The 21500-nt window shown below is 52.4% G+C and overlaps 1 protein-coding gene and 1 long non-coding RNA gene across 2 annotated transcripts in view; one reads left to right on the forward strand and one right to left on the reverse strand.

Annotated features, from left to right (window-relative positions):
• LOC309361024 overlaps positions 1-21500 on the forward strand; it is a 215087-nt gene that overhangs the window by 99286 nt on the left and 94301 nt on the right. The window lies entirely within an intron of this gene.
• On the reverse strand, positions 4738-7273 carry GNG7 (G protein subunit gamma 7). Its single transcript, XM_081895985.1, has 2 exons — positions 6692-7273; positions 4738-5748 (listed from the first exon to the last, which is right to left on the reverse strand). Exons 1-2 carry the CDS (start codon positions 6770-6772, stop codon positions 5623-5625), a joined length of 207 nt encoding a protein of 68 aa, XP_081752111.1. The 5' UTR covers positions 6773-7273; the 3' UTR covers positions 4738-5622.

Below are 21500 nucleotides of genomic sequence, written 5' to 3' on the forward strand. Positions count from 1 at the left end.
TTTAAGGGAAAACAGGACCAGCTGATTAGAAAAAACACAAGGTGGATCCAATAAATGGAGTCGTTTGTTTTTTATTTTAATTATTTTAAAAAGAAGCAATGAACGTTGAAAGGAAAAAGGAAAATCAAGTGCTGCCTATTATAGTGGATGGAATATTCTGCTTAATGGGAACTTCTTAATCCTATTTATAGAATGCATTGGGCTTTGGAGAAATGCAAGGCAAATTCTGAATCACTGTTTAAGCAGTGGGGGGGGGGGTTAATTTATATTTGTCTTTTAATCAGTATTACTTTTGCAATACAGGGGAGTGGATAAAGAAATGAAGCTGTGAGGGTCGTGAGCCAAGATGCAGAACAAAAGTTTTCTCTCTTCCAGGAACATGAGGAATTTGGGGAAAAATTTGGAGCAGCTGAGCTGGGAGGAAGACGGGGAATTTTTCCTCTGCATTCCTGGAATAATTCTAATAGTTTAAATGATGCTTCTCTCTCTCCCCTTACAACGCTGTCTGTGTTGAGGTTTTGATCTGGAAACATCAGGGGAAAGCCAGCATGTTTTGGCCCCAATAAGGCAAGGCATCGCCAGGCAGACCTGCCCTGAATTTTTGCAGAACTGCTGCCAGCCTGTGCAGGCAGTGCTGAGCTAAGTCAGGGCTCCCTGGGGGCAGTGGGATTCCCTAGCAGGGGCGCCAAGTGGCAAGGGGGAAGCAGAGGGGCAAATGGCTCTCAGACTTCGGAAAGCCTGGACCTTGCTCCTCCATTTTCATGGCATTGGGTGGGACCCCCAAGGGCCATCCAGCCTAACCCACAACTAAAGAACCCCTAATTTTGTCACATTAATTAAATAGTTCTAATTGGATGTATGAATAAATGTGCCATTTTGCATTTTGTGGTGTTCTCTTCCTTAGCAAGGGTGCAGAGGAGAACGACCTTGATGACCAAGGGTCTGGAAACCAAGCCTGGTAAGAAATGGTTGCAGGAGCTGGGTTCTGAGAGGAGAGTCATCTTCCAATATCTCAAGGAACAAGGTTGTTTCCTCCTGCTCTGGAGGGTAGGACTTGAACCCATGTGTAATGATTCTAGGGGTTGCTTGTGCGTAAGCCAGCGCAAACACCTGGCTGGGTTGCCTGAGTGAACCTCTTCTGTCCGGACAGCCACTCACCCGTGGCTGTCTCAATCGCTGGCAGAATCCGGCAGTGGGCGTTTCTTAAACTTCTTCCAGCAAAGAAGCTCTTTGACACCTAGTCTCCTCCTACTCTCTCTGTGCGAAAGCCTTCTGCGCAAGGAGGGCGTAGGCAGTGGAGGACCCTTACTCTCCCCGCTGGTCCCCGGCAAGGAGTCATGGGACCGCCTCGCCGCTTCCCCCATCTGCCCTCCCTTCTCCACTGGTGCTATGCTGATTCTCTTCCCCAGAAGATGGGCTGCCCCTCCCAATCCCGGGACGCTCTCTGGAATCCCTCTGGATTTTGCTCTCTCCATCCGGCACTGATGGCAGTTCCCTGACACCATGGCTTCAAGTGACAAGAAAGGAGATTCTGTAGGAGCTATTCAAGAGTGGAACAGTCTCCCTCGGGATGTTCAGGACTCTCCTTCCGTGGAGGTTTTTAAGCAGAGGTTGGAGGCTGTCCAGGATGCTTTGTTGAATGGCGGCGGTGGCGGCAGCAGCGGTGGGTGGGGGGCGAGCTGACCCTTGGGGCTGCCTTCCAACTCTACCATTCCATGACTTTTGCTCCCAGGAGCTCAAAGTGGTGTGCACAGGTCTCCCGCTCTTCATTTAAACCCTACAACAACCCTGTGAGGTAGGCCAGCCTGAGAAACAGCGACCGGCCCCAAGACATGCAGTGGGCTTTGTGGCTGAGCGGTGGGATTCAAACCCTTGTCATCTTCCCCAGGCCTCCTTGAATCCTCACAACAACAGCCCTGCAAAGTAGGCCAGGCTGAGAGAGAGGCTCTAATTCCACCGTCCTTCATGGATTCGAACCCAGGTCCCTCAGGGCCTGACACTCTCCCCCACTGCACTGCAGGACTCTGCTCCTCTCCCTGCCTGGAATTAGGCTAGGGGGCATATGCAAGGGGGGGCTGCCTTAGAGAGCAGAGGCCTCATCCTGCCTGCGTTGCCTTGGGCGCCTGCCTGCCTTCTGCCGCCTCCCAGAGGGAGGAGCTGCTGGAGAAACCCAGTTCAGAGAGGCTCCTATAAATAGCCGGAGCTATTTCTGGCTCTTCTGGAGCTATAATTAACTTGCCTCCGCCGTCTGCCTGGCACCACAGCCAGCCGGGGGGAGAAGAGCGGGCCAGAGCCAGCGGCAGCCGCGCAGGGCTGGCGTTGCAAGGCCCGCTGCGTGGGAAGGGGTAAGGGGAGCCTGCCAGCAGGGCCTCAGCTGACCCCGGGAGAGCGGGCAGCAGAATTGCAGGACCCTCGCCCAAGGATCTTAGAGCCATAGGGATTTGGGAGGGACCCAAGGGGTCATCCAGCCCCACCCACTGCAGTGACAGAGTTGGTGGTGGCAAGAAGTGGATTTCTTGGGGTGGAAAAGAGGGGCCTCCTCCTTCCGCAGCAACTTCCTGCAGACCCTAAAAGGGGGAGGGCTTTTTCAATCCGGGGGCCGTCTTCCAGTCTGGGCAAAGGGGCACGGAGCGGCTCATGTGAGATGATAACTTTGTGCAGTCGGGTGTCTCTCCCCCCGCGTTCTTCTCTGTCCTTCTCCCAGGGGCGCAAAGAGGCACAAACAGAGCTCAGGGGCGCATCTTCAGCCAGGCAAAGACCCCCAAGGAGGGCTTTAGGGTGCGCTGTGGGCAGATTCACAGAGGAGGAGGTGGTGGGTGCTCTATTCAGGTTGCAAACCGGGGCCCCTCTGACCCCCTCAAGTGGTTCCCTCGAGGGTTGGCCTAAAGCAGAGCCAGGACTCCCCACCCTGGAAAACAAGCCCTCCCCAAGGCTCTCCACAAAACCCCCATTTTACACAACCAGTTTGTTCCCCTAGTGGCCAAGGTTCAGGGTGGTCCTCACCCGGAGTTTCCGCTCCCCCTTCCCGGTTTTGCACCCTTTGCTAGATAGTGCTGCACATCAGAAACACCCGCAAGGTGGGGGTGTGGAAATGCAGCAAGGAGCCAATGGAAAGCAGGATGAAGCCCTTTTAAAGAGGAGCAGATGTCTTCTTGAGTTTATTCTCCCAACTCTGGATTCAGCACGGATTTCCCCAGGGGAATAGAGGATGCACAGAGGATGGGGAGAGGGGAGGTGTGGACAGGCCCCCAAACTGTGCAATTCCCTAAATAGAAGTTTTCAGAGCCCCCCCCCCCCCCCCCCCGTTGGAGTAAGGGCAGAGATGAGACGCTCCAGCAAAAGTGAGTTTTTAATTCGTTGTGTGATCAATATCCTTATTGTTTTAAACAGCAATTCCACAAAATATTAAACACATTGCGAGGAAAGAAACTGGTCTATGGCACACGGGAAGAAAAGAAGGACGAAGGGCTTGGCAAAAAGAGAAAGGAAAGCAAGGAGGAGAGAGATGATCAAGCCTACGTTACGGACATGGGTTTTCACTTCCCTAAAAATACAATCTTCACAAATCTCGATTTGCTTTTGGCAACAATATCAGGATTTGGCAAATAAGAACAAGGAATTGGAGAAAGAATTCAAAAGCACAAAACACCTGTGTGGCAGGCAACCTTTTTTTCCTCCAAAAAGAAAAAACACTTCTGAAATCAATGCATTTTAAGAGAACCTCGGAAAGTACTTATTTCATCAGTTTGGCAAAAAGAGAGAAGGGGGCAAATTGGCACCTTTGGAGAGTCAGGGGGACGTAAGGCCTGGATCTCCGGAGGAGAGATGTGGGTTTTTAGGGGGGGTCCCCCTGCTTCGGAGTGGGGTGCCGGGACAGGACAGCTGTGCCCCCTCCTCCTTCAACTGGAGCAGCGCAGAAGGAAGAGCTTGCAAGCGAGGGGCAGGAGAGCTGGGTGGGGAGGGGGTTGCCGAGGAGGAGGCAGCCCTGGGGCGTCTCTCTCTTGCCCCCCAGCCCAGCTGCCCAAACCCCCTCTTTGGTGCAGCAATGGCCCTGGGCAAGCAGGTGGAGAGGGGCAGGGAGCAGACATTCTCTGGTTCAATTCTCAGGTGTCAGCAGCCCAGCAGGAGGAGGAAGAAATGCCCAGGGAAGGCTGAAAAAATCTGGGGGTGGGGGGCTGCTTGAGTCACAGCAAGGCCACCCCCCTGGTGAGGAAGGGAAGGAAGGAATGGGACAGAGCAGCAGAGGCACCCCTTTGGATCCCCCCCCCATCTGGCTCAATGTGTGACAAGGTGGAGAACGCAGACGCCACAGGGTTGGGGGGGCTTCAGGGGGTGTCCCTTTCCGCTGAACCTCCTTCCGCGGGAGACTCTCTGCAGAGGACACACCAACGCCACGACCGGGGGGGGGGGGCGTGTCAACCCCACTCCTCCAAAAACCCCAGGAGGGAAAGGAGCAAAGCAGAGCTCCTTCTGCCCCCTCCCTTCCACTGTGGCCCCTCCATTTTTCTTTTCCAAGGACAGCGGGGACCGACTGCCAAATGAGGCCTCCTTCCCTTGGGGGCATCCGAGAGCAAACCTGCTGGCTTGGATGGACCCCCCCTTGGCCTGACACAGCTGTAGGGATGCCTCTGGGGCCTGGATGCCAGGGCAGAGCGAGGGGCAAGGGGCTTTGGGGCGGGGCCTTTCCAATCTCTCTCTCTCTCTCTCTCTCTCTCTCTCTCTCTCTCTCTCTCTCTCTCTCTCTCCCTCCCTCCCTCCTTTCCTTCAGGAACAGTTGCCTGGGCTGTGGGGTCCCATAGCCTGCCCCCCCCATCCCCATGAGACAGGCCACCTTCGGCCTCTTCCTGCAGGGCTGTCATCCGCAGAGTCCCCTCCGCTCTTCCCCCAAGGAGAGAACCTCCTTTCTCCCTTGCCAGGTGGGGGGCAGGAAGATGCCCACTTTCTGCTCCCCCCACATCGAGGAAGGAGCCTTTCGCTCTCTCCTTCGAGGGAGTTGTTTATGGGGGACTCATGCAGGGAGACGCAGCCCTAGCAGGGTGAGGGGCTCAGGTTAGGAGGGGTGCACAGGAGGGGGTCTGCTCCCCAAGAAAGGGAGACTCTCCTCCTCCGTGGGGACAGGAAGGCGCCCCCTGGCCCCCCCCAGCCCTGTCAGGGATTCTGCAGGGGGTCCGTGGCACTTCCAAGGCAGGAGCCACCTTGGGGAATGGCGGGGGCCAGGTCATGGTTCCTGCCTTCTCCCCACTGCTCCTGTGAGGCTTTTGAACCAAGGACTCCAGGGTGGGTCATTTGCAAAGGGGCACAGTGCAGAGAGCCCATCTCCCACAGAGCCACACCTCTGGTCTCACCTGCCAAGGGCCAAAGTGGGGAACTTTGGCGTCCAGGCTGACCCCGGCCCACCGGACGGACATCAGGGCGGTTTCCAAAAGGGCATGCCCGCCTCCCCCGCCCCCAAGCACCCCCTGTGCTCCTCCACCTGGCCAACTGGTTCCTGGGATTGGGATCCCCCTGGGGGTCAGAATCGGACCTGGGCTTGGTGCAGTCTGCACCCTGATGAGCCCCTCTCTGCCCCTGGCACGCCTCGGGTGTCCAATGCCGCCGAGAGACAGACCAGGCAGGAGCAGGCTATAGGATGGTGCAGGGCTTCTTATCCTTGAAGGGGTTCTCAGAGGCTGGGACGCCCACCAGCAGAGGGTCGTTCCTGGCCTGCTGCTCGCAGTAATTCATGAGCTCCGAGGAGGCTTTGGAGACCTGAGTGGGGAAGAAGGAGAGAGAGGAATGAGAGCAGCAGCAGGATCAGGTCCCCCTCTCAGCCTGTGCAGATGTGCCAGGGGAAGTCCGCAGGTGGGACTCTAGCACAAGAGAGACTGCCTGCCTGCCTGCCTGCCGGCCACGGAAAAGCGTCGCTGCCTCTGACTTTGGAGGCAGAGCCCCCCCCCCCAGTAGGAAAGGGGCTGGCGATGGGGTGGGGGGGCAAGGCTGCTTCAGATTCCCGAAATACGAAGCACCTCACCATCATGGGCATAGCTGGGGGGGGGGGAGGTGCCCGCCCAGTCAAGGAAATAAAGAAAAATACTCAACTAAAAGTCGATATTGTGGAAATATTTTGACAGTTTTTTTCTGAGCACTTGTGGTAAAAAGGAAGTAATTTGAAGCAACTGTTGTTGAGACATTTTGTTCCGAATCTGCTAGATGGAGCACAGGATGGCGAGGGGGTGTCCCGTGCCCTGGAACATAAATCCTGGCCACGCCCATGCCCCCCATTTATTTAAGGCAGGAACCGCGTCTGGACTAATCTCAGGAGAACCATGAGACAAGGATGGAAACACTGAAGGACAAGACGGGAGTTGTGTTTCAGCTCCACGCTTAGCAGGGGTCCCTCCATGCCCCCCCGCCCCCTCTCTTCCTGTCCTCCTCATCTTCCTTTGGAGACCTTGGAAAGTGCAGCAATGGGGCTTGGGAGCCAGAGTTTTATTTCTGTCCCAAGGCTCCCCGAGACCCCGGACAAGAGGGGTGGGCAGATACACTCAGCCCCCCATTGAAGCTGTGGGGGGGGCTCTTTGCTCTTGCATTAGGAGTGGGGTGCGTAAGTAGTCTGGACAGCCCAGGATGCCCCTGCCCCCGGGAGAGCTTTGAGGGCCCTGTGGGGTGTGCTTGTGTGTGGGGGGGGTGACCCTCCTCTTTCCTGGCGCACCTTTATCCTCTCGATCCCGGCCTCGATCCGCAGCTGCTCCACCAGCTTCCGTGCCTGGGCGATGTTGTTAGTGGTCGACATGGTCTGCCATGGGCTCTGCGTCAGCGCCTGGAATGCTGCAAGGGGGAGAGGAGAGGAAGAGCGTGTGGGGCTTCCTTCTTTCCTAGAGTGACCCACTCCCCTCCCCAGGTGAGCAAGAGCAGCTCAGGCATCTTCTGCTAATGTATCTTTATACTTAAATATTTACATTCCCTTTCTTAAAATACAGGCTGTCAATCTGAAACAAATCTAGAAGGCACAATTTGCTTCAAAGGAGAATGCTATGCTATGTTTGTCATTTCTTAATCTTCTGACATGCTCTGCATTTTGTACTTCTCATGCTCTGTGTTTCTGTGTTTTGGATGTTTGCTGTGAGCTGTTTTGAGCACAGCTCATTGTGGGAAAATGGCATAGAATTGTAGGGTTGGAAGGGACCCCAGGGGTCATCTAGCCCAACCCGTTGCGACGCAGGAATCTTTTCACCCAATGTGGGGCTTGAACTCACAACCCTGAGATTAAGGGTCTCCTGCTCTCCAGACTGAGCTACCCAGCATGTAAGTGAACTCACTCAATCGGAGGGAGGCCTCTTCCCTTTCCTCTTTTTTATGATAACATTATTGCCCACCCCACCCCTCCCTGAAGTACAGAGACAGTGCTAAGGAGCAGTCCATGGGGACCGAGACTCAAAGCGGTTCCGCCCAGCAGGAATAAATCAAGGGAAAGGGTGGCTCTGCAGTGTCCCAGGAGAAAGCCGTGTTTGAGAAGCTTGCACAGAGTCAAGCTGTACAGAAAGCAATGCTGCTTTCCCCCCAGGATGTAAGAATTCTGCCCCAGACCTGCCCCACCCCAACCCCTGCTTGGATTTGTGATAGGAATTTTATGGTCTTAGATATATGGTAATGTTCATAAGTGTACCTGTTGTAAAGAAAAACCTGCCCTTTCCCCCCTTATGGGGTATCCAAGAGCCCATATAGAGTCCTTACATAGGTTCCCTATTGGTAGGAGAAAATAACAGAGGCCAACCAGAGAATACTGAGAAGCAAAGCAGCTAGTAAGCCTGATCTTTATTGATCTGTTGCAATAACACGCAGGAGAGGAAGAGGACCCCCAAAAAATGCTGTGCAAGGGCTTATAAAGACTTTTGAAATTCCCATCCTCTAGATTAAGACCACCCCCAGAAACATTATGCATTCATCACAGAAGGGGTGTAACCTAAGACCACCCCTCAGATAAGGCGGTCTAAAACAGAACATTTGCATGTTGTTTTCTCCTGTCGCTTTGTTTATTTCCTGTCTGGCAGGTTACTTGATTGGATTTCTTGGGGAGCCTGGTCAGTCTTTTGTAATGATAAGGCTCACACCCTTATTCAAACACAGATTAAGACAGGATTTGTGAAGGAAGAGACAATGGGGAGGCTTTTCCATTTTGACCATGCAGAGAAACATTTGCTCAGTTTAGGAATTAAAATGGTTCCAGGTTGGCTTTCCTGTGCTGATCTATGTACGTGTGGTTATGAACGTTGCCATATATCTAAAACCATAAAATTCCTATCACATTATCCCCCCTTTGGGGCTAGAATTTTTCTTAAAAATTTTTGCCCCACAAATAATAACATCATATGTTGTAAATGGATGCCTTTGTATAAATATATCATAAAAATAACATATAGGGAACCTAACATATAGGGAACCTATGTAAGGACTCTATATGGGCTCTTGGATACCCCATAAGGGAAAAGGGCATATTTTTATTTACAACATACCAACCAAGCACATACATAGATCAGCACAGGAAGGCCAGCCTGGAACCATTTTGATTCCTAAACTGACCAAATCTTTTCTCTGCAAGGTCAAAATGGAAAAGCCTCCCCATTGTCTTTTCCTTCACAAATCCTGTCTTAAGGGCATGTCTGTGTTTGAAAAGGGTGTGAGCCTGTGACCTGGCCCAGGAACTAAGTATTTATCATTACAAAAGACTGGCCAGGCTCCCCAGGAAATCCAATCAAGGAACCTGCCAGACAGGAGATAAACAACATTCAAATTTCTGTTTTAGACCGCCTTTTCTGTGATGTAGCTGTGAGGGGTGGTCTTAGGTTACACCCCTCCTTTCTGTGATTAATGTATGATGTTTCTGGGGGTGGTCTTGATCTACAGGGTGGCAATTTCAAACGTCTTTATAAGGCCTTGCACACCGTTTTTCTGGGTCCCTCCTCTCTCCTGCAAGTGAGGGGAGCACCCTGTTGCAACAGATCAATAAAGGCCAAGTCTGCTGTTTTGTTCCAAGTTATCCTGGTTGGTGTCTTTGTTTTTGTCCAAGGGAGCCCTCGGATTTTCCCATTAACAGATTCAGATTGCTCTCTCATTTCTGTTTCCGGGTTCCTGCACCTTGAACAGCTTTCTGCACCGAGGGGATTTCAGCAGGGTATAGGTTCTATGGGAGAAATTGGCTACCCAGTGCCTTAGCTAGGGGTGGGCCAGGGGGCTAGCCGGGGTTTTTGCCTTCAGAGGGGCACCATTGAGGTGCCCAGCCGGTGTGCATGTACACAAATGTGCCAAACTGGGTCTTTGACCCAGGTGAAATCAAGTCTAGGTTCTTTAACCAGGCCTTTGGCTGACTGACATTCAATGAACTTTAAAATGTGTTGGGGGGGGATTGGGTTGTTTTTGTTTTATGTATTTTGTTTTTTTATATCATGATTTTATGTTGTAACAGCCCTGAGACCTGTATACAAATAGTAGTAGTAGTAACCATAATAATGATAATGATAATAATAGGTAGGTAGGTAGGTAGTTTTCCCCCTGGACTACCAACCATAAAAGGGGCTTATAGCAAGGGGCTTAGCTGAAAGAAGCTTTCAGGAGGGAAGGGGCGGAAGAGTTGGGCAGCTGCTTGCATTGGAGGCCTTGTCAGCAGGTAGGTTAGAGGATAGAGAAATGCCGGAGACATGGAAAGAAGCTTTTATTACACTTATTCCAAAACAAGATTCTGACTTGACTCAAGTTAAAAATTACAGGCCTATTTCATTGTTAAATACGGGTTATAAATTTTTTGCCAGTATTTTAGCAAAAAGGTTGAAAAAGATACTACCAGAACTTATTAATAAAGATCAAGCGGGTTTTCTTCCTGGTAGACAGATGAAAGATAATATAAAGAATATAATTAATATGTTAGAATATCTGACAACCAGGAACGAGAAACAAGCGGTTTTAATATTTGTGGCGCAGAAAAGGCCTTTGATAATATATCTTGGGATTTTATGTTAAAAAACCTAGAATATATGGAGGTGGGAAAAGAATTTTATAATGGAATAAAAGCGATATATACTGAACAAAAAGCAAAGCTAATTGTAAATAATATGATTACAGAAAAATTAAAAATATCAAAAGGTACGAGGCAGGGATGTCCTCTTTCACCATTGTTTCACTGGAGATTTTCTTAAAACTCAATAAGGAAAAATGAAACAATAAAAGGTGTGTCAGTAGGCCAGAATGAGTATAAAGTGAAAGCCTTTGCTGACGATCTGGTAATAACTGTGGAAGAACCGTTGGAAAGTGTAAAAGCAGTTTTGGAAGAGATTGAACAATTTGGTCAAGTGGCAGGGTTTATATTAAATAAGAAAAAAACCAAAATACTCGCAAAAAATATGGAACAAGGTATGATAGAAACAATGCAACAACATCACCAGGGGCCCGAGGCGATGACCTCGACAGCGCCCAACTCTGCTGTGACTCCTTGGCCCCCACACTGTCGCACAAGCACCACACTATACCCCTTGGCCCTTATAAAAACCATATCCTTTCTTTCTATATACGGGCGAAATAAGCCCTTTCTTTCTTAAGCCTTCCTTTTCGCCCTATTCCTAATGTGGGTAGACCGTATCGAGCTGTATTCTCCATTGACTATAATGGCCGCGCCTCAGCCAATCAGAACCGTGCATTCTCCTGCAGGAGCTTTTGCACGCCTCATTTAACCTCCTGACAAGCTGTTGACAGCCCCCCCCCCCACTGCGAGAACAATGGAACCGAAACCAGCGACCTTGTAAAACTGTCAAAATGTGGTTACAATGTATCCATTTTTTTTCAGCTTTTGATACACTTGACCGGCAAGGGGCCGAAGCTTTAGAAAATGATATAAAATCAACCAAAGCTCCGATTTTCTCCATCTTGCCGTCATTCTACTCGGTTTCCTCCAGACTCCATGATGCTGTCCCTTCTTCCATAATCCCCAGAGCGACAGGTCACGTACTCAGGAAGACCTTAATCCTGTCAGATCGTTCTGCCAAACCCTTCCTCCGGGCAATGCCAGGTGGCAGACGATGCATATCTGCGCCATTGTCCTACCATCACCTGTACTCAGGAAACGTTTAGGTAAAGGTAAAGATACCCCTGCCCGTACGGGCCAGTCTTGACAGACTCTGGGGTTGTGCGCCCATCCCACTTAAGAGGCCAGGGGCCAGCGCTGTCCGGAGACACTTCCGGGTCACGTGGCCAGTGTGACAAAGCTGCATCTGGCGAGCCAGAGCTGCACACGGAAACGCCGTTTACCTTCCCGCTGGTAAGCGGTCCCTATTTATCTACTTGCACCCAGAGGTGCTTTCGAACTGCTAGGTTGGCAGGCGCTGGGACCGAGCAGCGGGAGCGCACCCCGCAGCAGGGATTCGAACCGCCGACCTTTCGATCAGCAACTGTGAAAACCCAACCTTCTTTTAATGTATTCATGACGTTTGTTGCACTGTATTCTGAGACTTGGAGGGAACTTTTAAAAGTTTATGTCGCCCCATTCTCGGGGTTCAATTCCATTTTGAACCTGTTGCGCAATAAACTTTGGATCTCCGTTTATTGCTCCTGTCTCCGGCTGAGCTCATTTTCTCCGCTAGGACCCGCGGACTCTGTCCGACGAGCCGGTTGGCAAGGGTAACTCCGCACTCGGATTTTCCGTAACATGGTGAAAAAAGTTAAATATTTGGGAATCTGCTTAACCCCCAAAAGTATTGATTTGTTTCAGAATAACTATGTGCCAGTGTGGAATGGAATAAAGAAAGACTTAGAGGTGTGGGGTCGAATGAAGTTATCATTCTGGGGGAGAATTTCAATGATTACGATGAGCGTGCTGCCAAAGATGCTATTTTTATTTCAGACAATTCCAATAATTAAGGGGACAATGATTTTTAAAGAATGGCAAAGAACAATTTCAAAATATATCTGGCAGGGTAAAAAGCCAAGAATTCAGTTTAAGTTGTTAATGGATGCGAAAGAAAGAGGGGGCTTTGCCCTGCCAGACTTGAAATTATACTATGAAGCTTCATGCCCTAACCCACAATGGGCACATGGTTGGCCCTGGGAGCACAGGAGGCTGTACTAGATGGGCTCTCTTTATGTTCCTATGCTGGAAAATGTGTGGTCTTTCTTCCTTTCCGGAACAAGAAATCCTGCACTGCTTTTGTACAGTAGAGGCAGTCCACCTCTGCAACCCGATATTGTGTGAGGATGGAGGGGGCGGGTCTGATCCAGCAGCCAGCTTCTTCAGAGGCCCTCATGGAGCCTCCAGGTCCAGAGGCAGTCTATCTAGATTCCTGGGTCCTGAGGGGCATTTGTCTGCCGTGAGGACAGGAGGCTGGACTGGACTTTGGGCCTGATCTTGCAGCTGCAGGGCTCTTTTTCCAGGTCTTCCCTGAAGACGGCTGGGAAAGCGGCGCCAGGCTGGTGGGTCGCAATCCTGCTTCAGGGAGCCTGAACTGGGTCAGCAGGTGGGTCTCCTGCCCTGAGGAGAGTCCAAAAGCAGCAGCAGCAGCAGCCGCGTTTCTGGGAGGAGCTAGGGCAGCGAACAAGGTCAAAGCCTGGCTCTCCTTCTGGATGGCCATCTCTCTCTCTCTCTCTCTCTCTCTCTCTCTCTCTCTCTCTCTCTCTCTCTCTCTCCTTGGCTCGGCCAGCCTTTCCACTCTGGCCACAGACCCCTTGCTTAAGAGGCTGGGCCCCCACCCTGGGCTCCCCCTGCTCAGCTGTGACTTCTGGGGTGTTTTTGCTCCCTCTCCAGCAATCGCAGAAGGGGAGGAGGAGGGGGGTCCCGGCACAAGTACCAAGGCGAAAGCTAGCAAGGTAAGTCCTGGGTGTCATTATTACTGTTGTTGTTGTTGTTTATTCCTAGTGCACCACCCTTCACCTGCAGAACTCAGGGCGGTTTGTCTTCTTTGCTGGGGGCTGCCGCCCCACAGTGCTGAGCTCTGGCCTCTTCTTGCCACCAGGCAGTGGGGCAGAAGGGGCCGGAGTGGGGGTCACTAATCCAGCTGAGAACGAGGAAGCCCTTTCTGTCTGGAATGGGTCCCTGAGAAGATGGGGGGGCTCTCCTTCCTTGGAGGTTTCTAAGCAGAGCTTGGGCGGCCATCTGTCAGGGATGCTTTATCTGAGAGTCCTGCTCTGCAGGGGCTGGGCTGGATGACCGCTGGGGACCCCTCCCAACTCTGGTTCTCTAACCGCTGGGCCTCAAAGCCTGCTGAGGTCTTAACTCTCTGCCTCCGCCCCTCCAAGCTGAACCTCTCTCTGCAAGCTCCTTCACACTTTCCCCCAGGGGCGTCCTCTGTCTCCCCACTTATCTCTGATTGTTTTTCTTTGCCCTCCTCTGAATTTCTTCCAAAGAGCAGCATCCAGAACTGGCCTCAGGCCGCCGAGATGCTGCCATGGAGCCGCCTCCCCTCCTGCACAGTCCAGGTCCCCTTTCAGTCAGAAGGCTTTCCGTCCCGGGGGCCGCACGCCCATCTGCACAACCTTCCAGGGGCCAGTGGTGGAGGCGAATGAGTGGCAAATGTCAGGGCTGCCTTTGGTTAGCAGGTGACGCACACTCACCCCTCCTCGAAATGAGAGGCAGTTGTCCAAGGGCAAAAGCACTGGCAGAGCCTTTTGAGGGCCAGTCAGTAAGTCACGGAGGGCCGCATCTGGCCCTTGAGAGTGTACCCCATCCCTGGCCTGAAGGAACAAATGTTTGGATCTCCGTTTAGCTTGCACCCAAGGAAGTGGGGAACTCCTTCATTGCTTCTCCATAGTGTAGAGTTGGAAGGGGACCCCCAGGGTCATCCAGTCCACCCCCTGCAATGCAGGAATCTTTTGCTCCGAGATTCAGAGCCTCAAGGGCCACTGTGGTGACTTGTGTGCAGCAATAAGGCTGCTGGCACATTTGCCGAGCTAAGCAGGTCCAGCATGGCTTCAAACTGGCAGGGCTGGATGGCCCTCAGGGTCTCTTCCAACTCTGCCATTCTGCCACTTGAGCCCCTTCTCCTCTCTCTTCTGCCTCACAGGATCCAGGCAAACCTCCAGAGAAGCCCAAGGAAAGCAAGACGGGGGGCCGAGGACGAGGGGCCCCCCAGGCAGGGCCAAGGCGCCTGCAGCGGCCAAGAAAGCCAAGGTTGACCAGGGGTCCAAGCCCCCCAGAGCCAAAGGGTTTCTATAGTATAAGGTAAAGGTACCCCTGCCCGTACGGGCCAGTCTTGACAGACTCTGGGGTTGTGCGCCCATCTCACTTAAGAGGCCAGGGGCCAGCGCTGTCCGGAGACACTTCCGGGTCACATGGCCAGTGTGACATCGCTGCTCTGGCGAGCCAGAGCTGCACACGGAAATGCCGTTTACCTTCCCGCTGGTAAGCGGTCCCTATTTATCTACTTGCACCCGGAGGTGCTTTCGAACTGCTAGGTTGGCAGGCGCTGGGACCGAGCAGCGGGAGCGCACCCCGCAGCAGGGATTCGAACCGCCGACCTTTCGATCAGCAAGTCCTAGGCGCTGAGGCTTTAACCCACAGCGCCACCTGTGTCCCCTTCTATAGTATAGTGTATTTTAAAATGGGGTTTTAGAGTTTTTAGGGGTTTTTGGATGTTTTATGTAGGTTATATGTAGGTTTTATGTAGGTTTTATGCAGATTTTATGTAGTTTTATGTAGTTTTTTCAATTTCATTGTCCTGCATGGGACAGTGACAATAAAGATATATTGTATATCATAAGGGGGAGGGGGAGAATCCAGCCAGCCGGGGCCCCAAGGAGGCCTGAGGGGCCAGATTCCGCAGGGAGGGCAGGGTGGGGGCACATGGCTGTCCAACGCGGCACCCTCCATCCACCTTGTCCAAGGGAGAGGAGACCCCTTTTATGGTGGGGGCTGCCCCTCCACCTCTGGCACCACGTCCCCATTTACGAATGGACTATTTATGAAGCAAAACCCTGTATTTAAACACTGTGTCATTTTCCAATAAAGTTCAGAATGCAGCAAGTTGTGACCTCAAATGGCTGTGATACGGAATTTAATTTGTGTAACTGTGATGTATTGATGATGCTTCTGCACTGTATCATGGGTAAGGGAGGGAAGTTTTAAATGTCCATGTCACCCCATCCTGGGGGTTCGATCTCGCCTTGAACCTGTTGCGCAATAAACGTGGATCTTCTGCATCTTGCCCCCGTCTCCAGCTGCGCTCATTTTGCTCCGCAGGGACTTAGTCCGACGAGCTGGGTGGCAGAGCAGCCTCGCACCCAGATTGTGCAAAATGGCTTCTCCGTGCATGGGGAGGCCTGACCCCTCCCAATGGGGCCCTGATCCTATGGGTGGGGCAGTTTCTGTGGGGGGCTTTGGGTCTTCTTGTGCCTTTAGGGAACCTCCAGGCCCAGAGGCAGTCTATCTGGGCTCCCTGGTGCTAACTGTGTTTGGCGACTGTGAGAACAGGACCCTGGGCAGGGCAGCTCCATTCCTGAGAGTCTGGTGCTGACAACGCCAAGGCTGCAGGCTCTGTTCCCATATTCCTGCATCACAGAGGGTTGGATGGGATGACCCTTGGGGTCCCTTCTGATGAGTCTATGATCTGAGCACAAGAACAACTCTTCGCTCCTTGTGGTTTCCAGCAGTGAGGATTCAACTGTGGAGGGGAGATCACATGGCTGAAGCGTTGCAGGACCCCTGAGGGTCCTCTAGCAAAAGCCCCTGCAAGGCAGGAATATGCAGTTGTCTCTTACGATGACTGAATCTGCAACCTTGGCCTTATCAGCACCCTTTTAACTGACTGAGCTAGCTATCCAGGCTGATATTCATCTGTTTGCAATCTCAGCCGCCTTGATGCAGAGTCAGGCCATTGCAGCTCAGTACTGCTGACACTGACTGAGTAGCTCTCCGGGGTCTCGGGTTTGCAGGGCATTCCCAGCCGGGGGGGGGGGATGCTGAACACAGGGAACCCTTTTGAATGCACTGGGAATGTCCCCCTCTCTGCCCGAGATGCTGCAAGTCTAGAGGGAGAAAGGCTTAGCAGTTCTCTAAAAAGCATTGGGGGGGGATGGAGAGCTGCCTTCCTCCCCCCCCCCCAGCCTGGGCCAGAGATCTGGATTGGTTGGAGGGGCATGAGAATCCTGCCCTTTTCCCCTCCTGGCTCCCTGTTTCTGGCGCAGGTGGAGATTTGAGAGCCCTCCTACCGAGAACCCTGCCTGCTTTTCTCTCTGTCTTTGTCCCCTGCAGAGATAATGGCTTCTAGCAGCACCAGGGAGGGTGCCTGTGATAGGCAGCGTGACTCACAGCCATCAAGAACACTCACAAGGAGAGAGAGGTGTATTCCCACATGCTTTGCTGTCAGAAAGGCAGACTCGGCACCCATGGGGTGAGTCAGCACCCCAGGCCAAGCTGGGGAAATCACCCAGGCTGCCCCACCCACCCACAAGGCCCTTAACTGGGGGGTGCAAGTGAGAGAACGCTCAGCATTGCCATGACTTCATGGCCAGCACCCTCCCAGGGTGCAAATGCTCCCAAGGCACCCAAACTGCGGTTCCTGCATTGCCGGGGGTTGGACTAAACAACCCCTGGGGCCCCTCCCCACTCTGCTGTTCTAGGACTCTACATCCCTTTGCTGGAGGGGAAAGCCTGCCTCTCACTTCCTTACTCTGCAAACCTTCCTCCTGCCTGGCAGGACTGGAGCAGGGCCAAGTCCCTACGTGAGAGGAGGAGGGAGCAGCTGAGGGTGAGAGACTTTGCACGCGGAGACCACAGAAGCAGTGGCAGAAGGTGATTTCTGAAGCTCTGTGCGTCCATCCCCGGCTCCCTTTCCTAGGTGAATGGGCAGCCGAGCCTGGAGACAGAGGCACTTTATGACCCATAAACGCTGGGTTTAAAAAATGCACACAGCACAAATCTTTTCAGAGTTAGGCCTAAGTCAGCTTCTGCAGACATTGAGAGCTGCCTCTTCTCTCTGCCCCCTTCCCTGGTTCCAAGGGGCTGGAGGGAGGGTGTGATCCTGCTCCCATCTCCAACCACATGGGTGAAATCTGGAGGACTCTCCTTAGCTGCAGAAGCAGGGATAGAATATCAGAGTTGGAAGGGACCTTGTAGGTCATCTAGTCCAACCTGCTGCAATGCAGGAATATTTTGCCCATGACCCTGAGATTAAGAGTATTTTTGCACTACCAGAAATTGCAAGGAGGGGGAAAGGAATTGCCTTATTGTCTCCCACCATGCAGGCAGAGCAGAGCTAACATGGCCTGTAGCCACAGATGTGCCCACAGTCATCTCCATGAGTTAGTCATAGAATCAGGGAATCGTAGAATTGGAAGGGACCCTGAGGGTCATCTAGCCCAACCCTCTGCAATGCTGTAATAGGCAGGAATAAGCAGCCATGCCATGTGGGAACTGAACCTGCAACCTTCTGGGAGGGAGTTCCACAGATTTCCAACCACTGGTATTCAGTAGCCACTGATGCAGCCTTAGCTATGCCAGGTCCTGATTCTATGCTTGAGCATTCCTGCATTGCAGCGGGTTGGACTAGATGACCCTTGGGGGTCCCTTCCAACTCTACAATTCTAAGTTGGCCGCCATCCCTGCCTGCTGGGGGCAATGGGGGGCAGGTCTAGGACCCCTTTACTGCTGCTCCACCCCCAGGAGGGTCTCGCATTAACCCTCTCCTTACCCCCATTGTTTTGCACCAAACACATTGGGCGAGTTCTTCCCCACCTAATTTTAAATGCAGAGAAAAGAACCAAATTGTTCATTCAGCGCCTAGGAGGACTGGCTGCAGGAAGTGTGGAAGCACAAATGGAGCCGTCTTTGTTCTCCCCAGACAAGCTGGGGGAGAGCAGCCCTCCGTCCCTCCCCCAGTTAGAGCAGCACACACAAAACAGCCTTTTTGTGTTCCTGCAGAGCATGAGCTCACCTTCTGAAAGGGCCACAGGAAAAGAGCCGGGGCCTCGCTGGCTCCTTCCTGGGGGAGAAGGGACAGAAGGAAAGTCAGAGGCAGCGAGCAGGACTGGCTCCTGCCCCTTGTGTGGGGCTGGATGGGGCCACCAGAGATTCAAGTGTGGAAGAGACAGTGTGCAGAACCAGCTGGAACCTGGCTCATGAGCCTGCCCTGGGGATGGGGCCTGGGGCCTTCTGCATGCATCCCCTCTCCTCCCAATTGACACAGCAGCAGAAGCCCCCCCCTGCCCTTAGCGCTGCCTGCGTGGGCTGGCAGGACTGCAGGCACCTCCTGAGCAAGCTGGACTCTTCCTGAGCTCAGTGGGGCAGGGCACCTGCTCTGCATGCAAGCGACCCCATGGCATGAGCTGGGGCAGAGAGACCCCTGGCAGGCAACAGGCACAATGCGGTGTGAGGCGGTGAGCTGTGTTCTGCATGCTGAGCAGCTGCCTTGGCTCCCTGTGGGGTTGAGCAGCCCCCCCCCCCCCCCCGCTAAGCTGCCTCTCAAAGCAGAGCCGCTGGCCATGATGTAATGCGTGAGTGTCTCTCCCTCCCCAGCGAAACAGAGGCTCCTGTGTCTGCAGAAGGGGCTGCCCCCCCCCCAGCACAATGGCAGGAAGCAGCGAAAGCTCAAGGTGACATCATCACCCCAAACAAAGGGGAAAGATAGTGCGGGAGGTTGGGGAGGGGGGACTGGAGAGGCAGAGAGAAAGAAAAGAGCTGAGCGCCCCCCCACCCCCGGCTGAGCACCCTTCTCTGCCAGGTAGGGCTGCCAACCTGAATCAAATATTGGGAGTGGGGGTAAACCCCGCTCTGCATAATCGATCACAAGATGCCACATGAGTACTCCATTTGAATGGAAATGCCCATCAACGGGGGCGGGGGGCGGAAAGCACCCTCAAATACTGTATTTGGGGGCAGCAAAGGGACCTCGGCCCCCAGGAGTTGGCTCCTATGCCCCCAGGCAGGTTTCAAATTGGTCAGAGACACGATTACTTGAAGAGATGCCCCACGCAAGATGGAGCAAGCTTGTTGTAATAATAATAATAATAATAATAATAATAATAAGAAGAAGAAGAAGAAGAAGAAGAAGAAGAAGAAGAAGAAGAAGAAGAAGAAGGAGGGGAGTACCTGAACTGACAGGAGATTCTGACTAGACATTAGGAAGACCTTCCTGAGGGGAATGGTCTCCCTCAGACGGTGGTGGGCTCTCCTTCGCCTGAGGTTTTTCAGCAGACGTTGGGTGGTCTTCATTGGGATTCTTCAGTTGCAATGCCTGCATTTCAGAGGCTTGGGCTGGTTGACCCTTGGGAGTCCCCTCCAACACTACAATGCTATTATTTTGATGTGAGTGGGGTTAAAACGCCTGCATGCACAAGGGCCCCCGATCCCAAAATGATCACCCATTTGGACACATGCCTGCATGGGAAGAGAAATCCTGTGGTGGTGTAGAGGTTTGAGAGTCAGACAAGGACCTGGGAGAGACCGGGGTTCGAATCCCCCCACTCAGCCATGAAGCCCACTGGGCGTGACCTTGGGGGCCGGCTGATGACTCTCTCAGCCTGGCCTACCTCACAGGGCTGTTGTGGGGGTTCTGCGAGGAGCAGGGAGCCCCCCACTCACCCCCTTGGAGGAAAAAGTTGGGGTACAAATGCTACAAAAACAAAGGGTGCCAGAATCCCCAAGGGAGGAGTTTGCAGCTGGAAGGCTGGCTACCTTCGTGCCCCCCTTGAGGCAAGGGCGAAACCAACACTGGCCCCCTCAAAAATGGAGGCCCACCTCCCCACTCACTACCCCATGGAAAGGCAGCACACATGCGCTGGCTGTTCCAAATGCATTTCAAGCCCCCCCAAATCTAAGCCTCCTGCCATGGAACAGATTTTCACTGATCTCACAGCATAAAACATGATGACGCTCCATGACTAAGGATGAGAATATATATAAATCTGTGTTTGTGGCTTAATTTGGAATCATGACCGCCTTCACCTGCTTCCAGAGCTGCGTTTGGATGGCTGCTCAGAAACTGTTTTCATTCCGCTCATTTTATTAGTGCCTTGTTTTTATAGTGATTGTTCAGCTGCCTTAAAAGAGGGCGTTGCCATTTGGAAAGGGGCATGGAAATCTGTGAAATGAGAGGGAGCTTAAAGAACTTACCCAGGGAGCCTCAAATGTAAATTAAATGTTATAAATGAACAAGGCAAACACATACATAAGAATATAAACCACGGGTCTGAAATAGTACAGGAGAGCAATCCTTGAAGCCATTTCTACTCTCCCAAATTGACCAAATATTTTTCTGAAGGAGAAAAGAAATGGGAAAGTATTTGCATTGCCTTTTGCTTACAAATCCTGTCTTAAGGGCATATTTGTATATGAATAGGGTGAGCCTGTGACCTGAATTCAGGAACCATCACAAATCATCGCAGAAAAATGGCCAGGCTGCCCAGATAAAGCAATCAGTGACCATTATCGGGTATCCTGGCAAACGGGATTTCTACTGTAGAGCGCCTCCTTCTGTGATGTATGTATAAAGTTTCAGGGGGTGGTCTTGGGTTACAGGGTAGGCAATTTCAAATGTCTATATAAGGGTATGCACACCATTGTTCTGAGTTCTCTCCTCGCTCCGGTGTGGGGGGGGAGTGGGGATCCTGTTGCAACAGTACTTTTCTATTGCAATAAAGATCAGGCTTACTAGCCGCTTTGCTTCTCAATATACTCTGGTTGGCCTCTGTTATTTTCTCCTACCGAAAGGGAACCCACTATATACAGGCTATGGATGCCCCGTAAAGGAAAAGGAGCAGGGGGTTTTTCTTACAAAGGTTAAACAGGAATTAAGGTTGAAAGGGCAGTTAAGTGAAAAGGCCACAGCATTACGTGAAGCGGCCCTCATCCTTCCCTCTCTGGGTGCCTGCGGAAAGGAGCAGGCTGGTGTGTTTGCCCGGGAAAGAAGCAAAAACCAGCCCTGCGGAGGAGGCCTGTGCAGCAGCGCAGGAGGGAGGAGCTGTTGGCCTCTTCGCAAGCGGCACCATTTATTCTGCTTTGAGGGCTGGAAAAGGTTCCCCAATAAATTGGAAAGCAGATTCTTTTCACATTTCAAGTGCTGCCTTTTTCATACAGTCGCTTGCAAGAAATGCGGCAGAGTCACAGCACTTGCCTACTCAAGAGTTGTGTTCTGTGTGGCTGATTCTCACAGTACATGACTGAAGCCTTGTGCAGGAAAAAGAAGAGGCCTCCGACCATTGGTCCAATTCGCTCAGTACTGACCACACTGACTGGCAGGGGCAGCACCCGGGGGGGGGGAGCAGGAATCCTGACCAGCTCCAGTTGGAGATGCAGGGGACCGTCAGTGCTGCAACCGAGTTACGACTGACTAGAACCTGCACTCTCTCCTGGCTCAAGTGCAAGCAACTTCCAATTCAGTGGGATCTGCTCCCTGGAAAACCGCCCAGCGTAACAGGATTAACTTGCAAGAAGCACAGCTCTGAGTTTCTGCTCAGTGACTGTTGTGAAAACGTAAGTGCTGAGCCACCCATCCCTCTCACGCTGGCCACCTAAGCACAGGCCTGGCACGCTCAGATTCAGAAAAGGTGAA

The sequence above is a fragment of the Podarcis melisellensis genome, assembly GCF_964234715.1.
Source record: "Podarcis melisellensis genome assembly, chromosome: 18".
In the NCBI taxonomy this organism is placed as follows: Eukaryota; Metazoa; Chordata; class Lepidosauria; order Squamata; family Lacertidae; genus Podarcis; species Podarcis melisellensis.

Coding starts and splice junctions, on each gene's coding strand:
- GNG7 (XM_081895985.1), bottom strand. CDS start 6,772: ATGTCGACCACTAACAACATCGCCCAGGCACGGAAGCTGGTGGAGCAG. Junction 5,749..6,691: donor CCGGGATCGAGAGGATAAAG/GTGCGCCAGGAA, acceptor TTCCCCACTCAG/GTCTCCAAAGCCTCCTCGGA.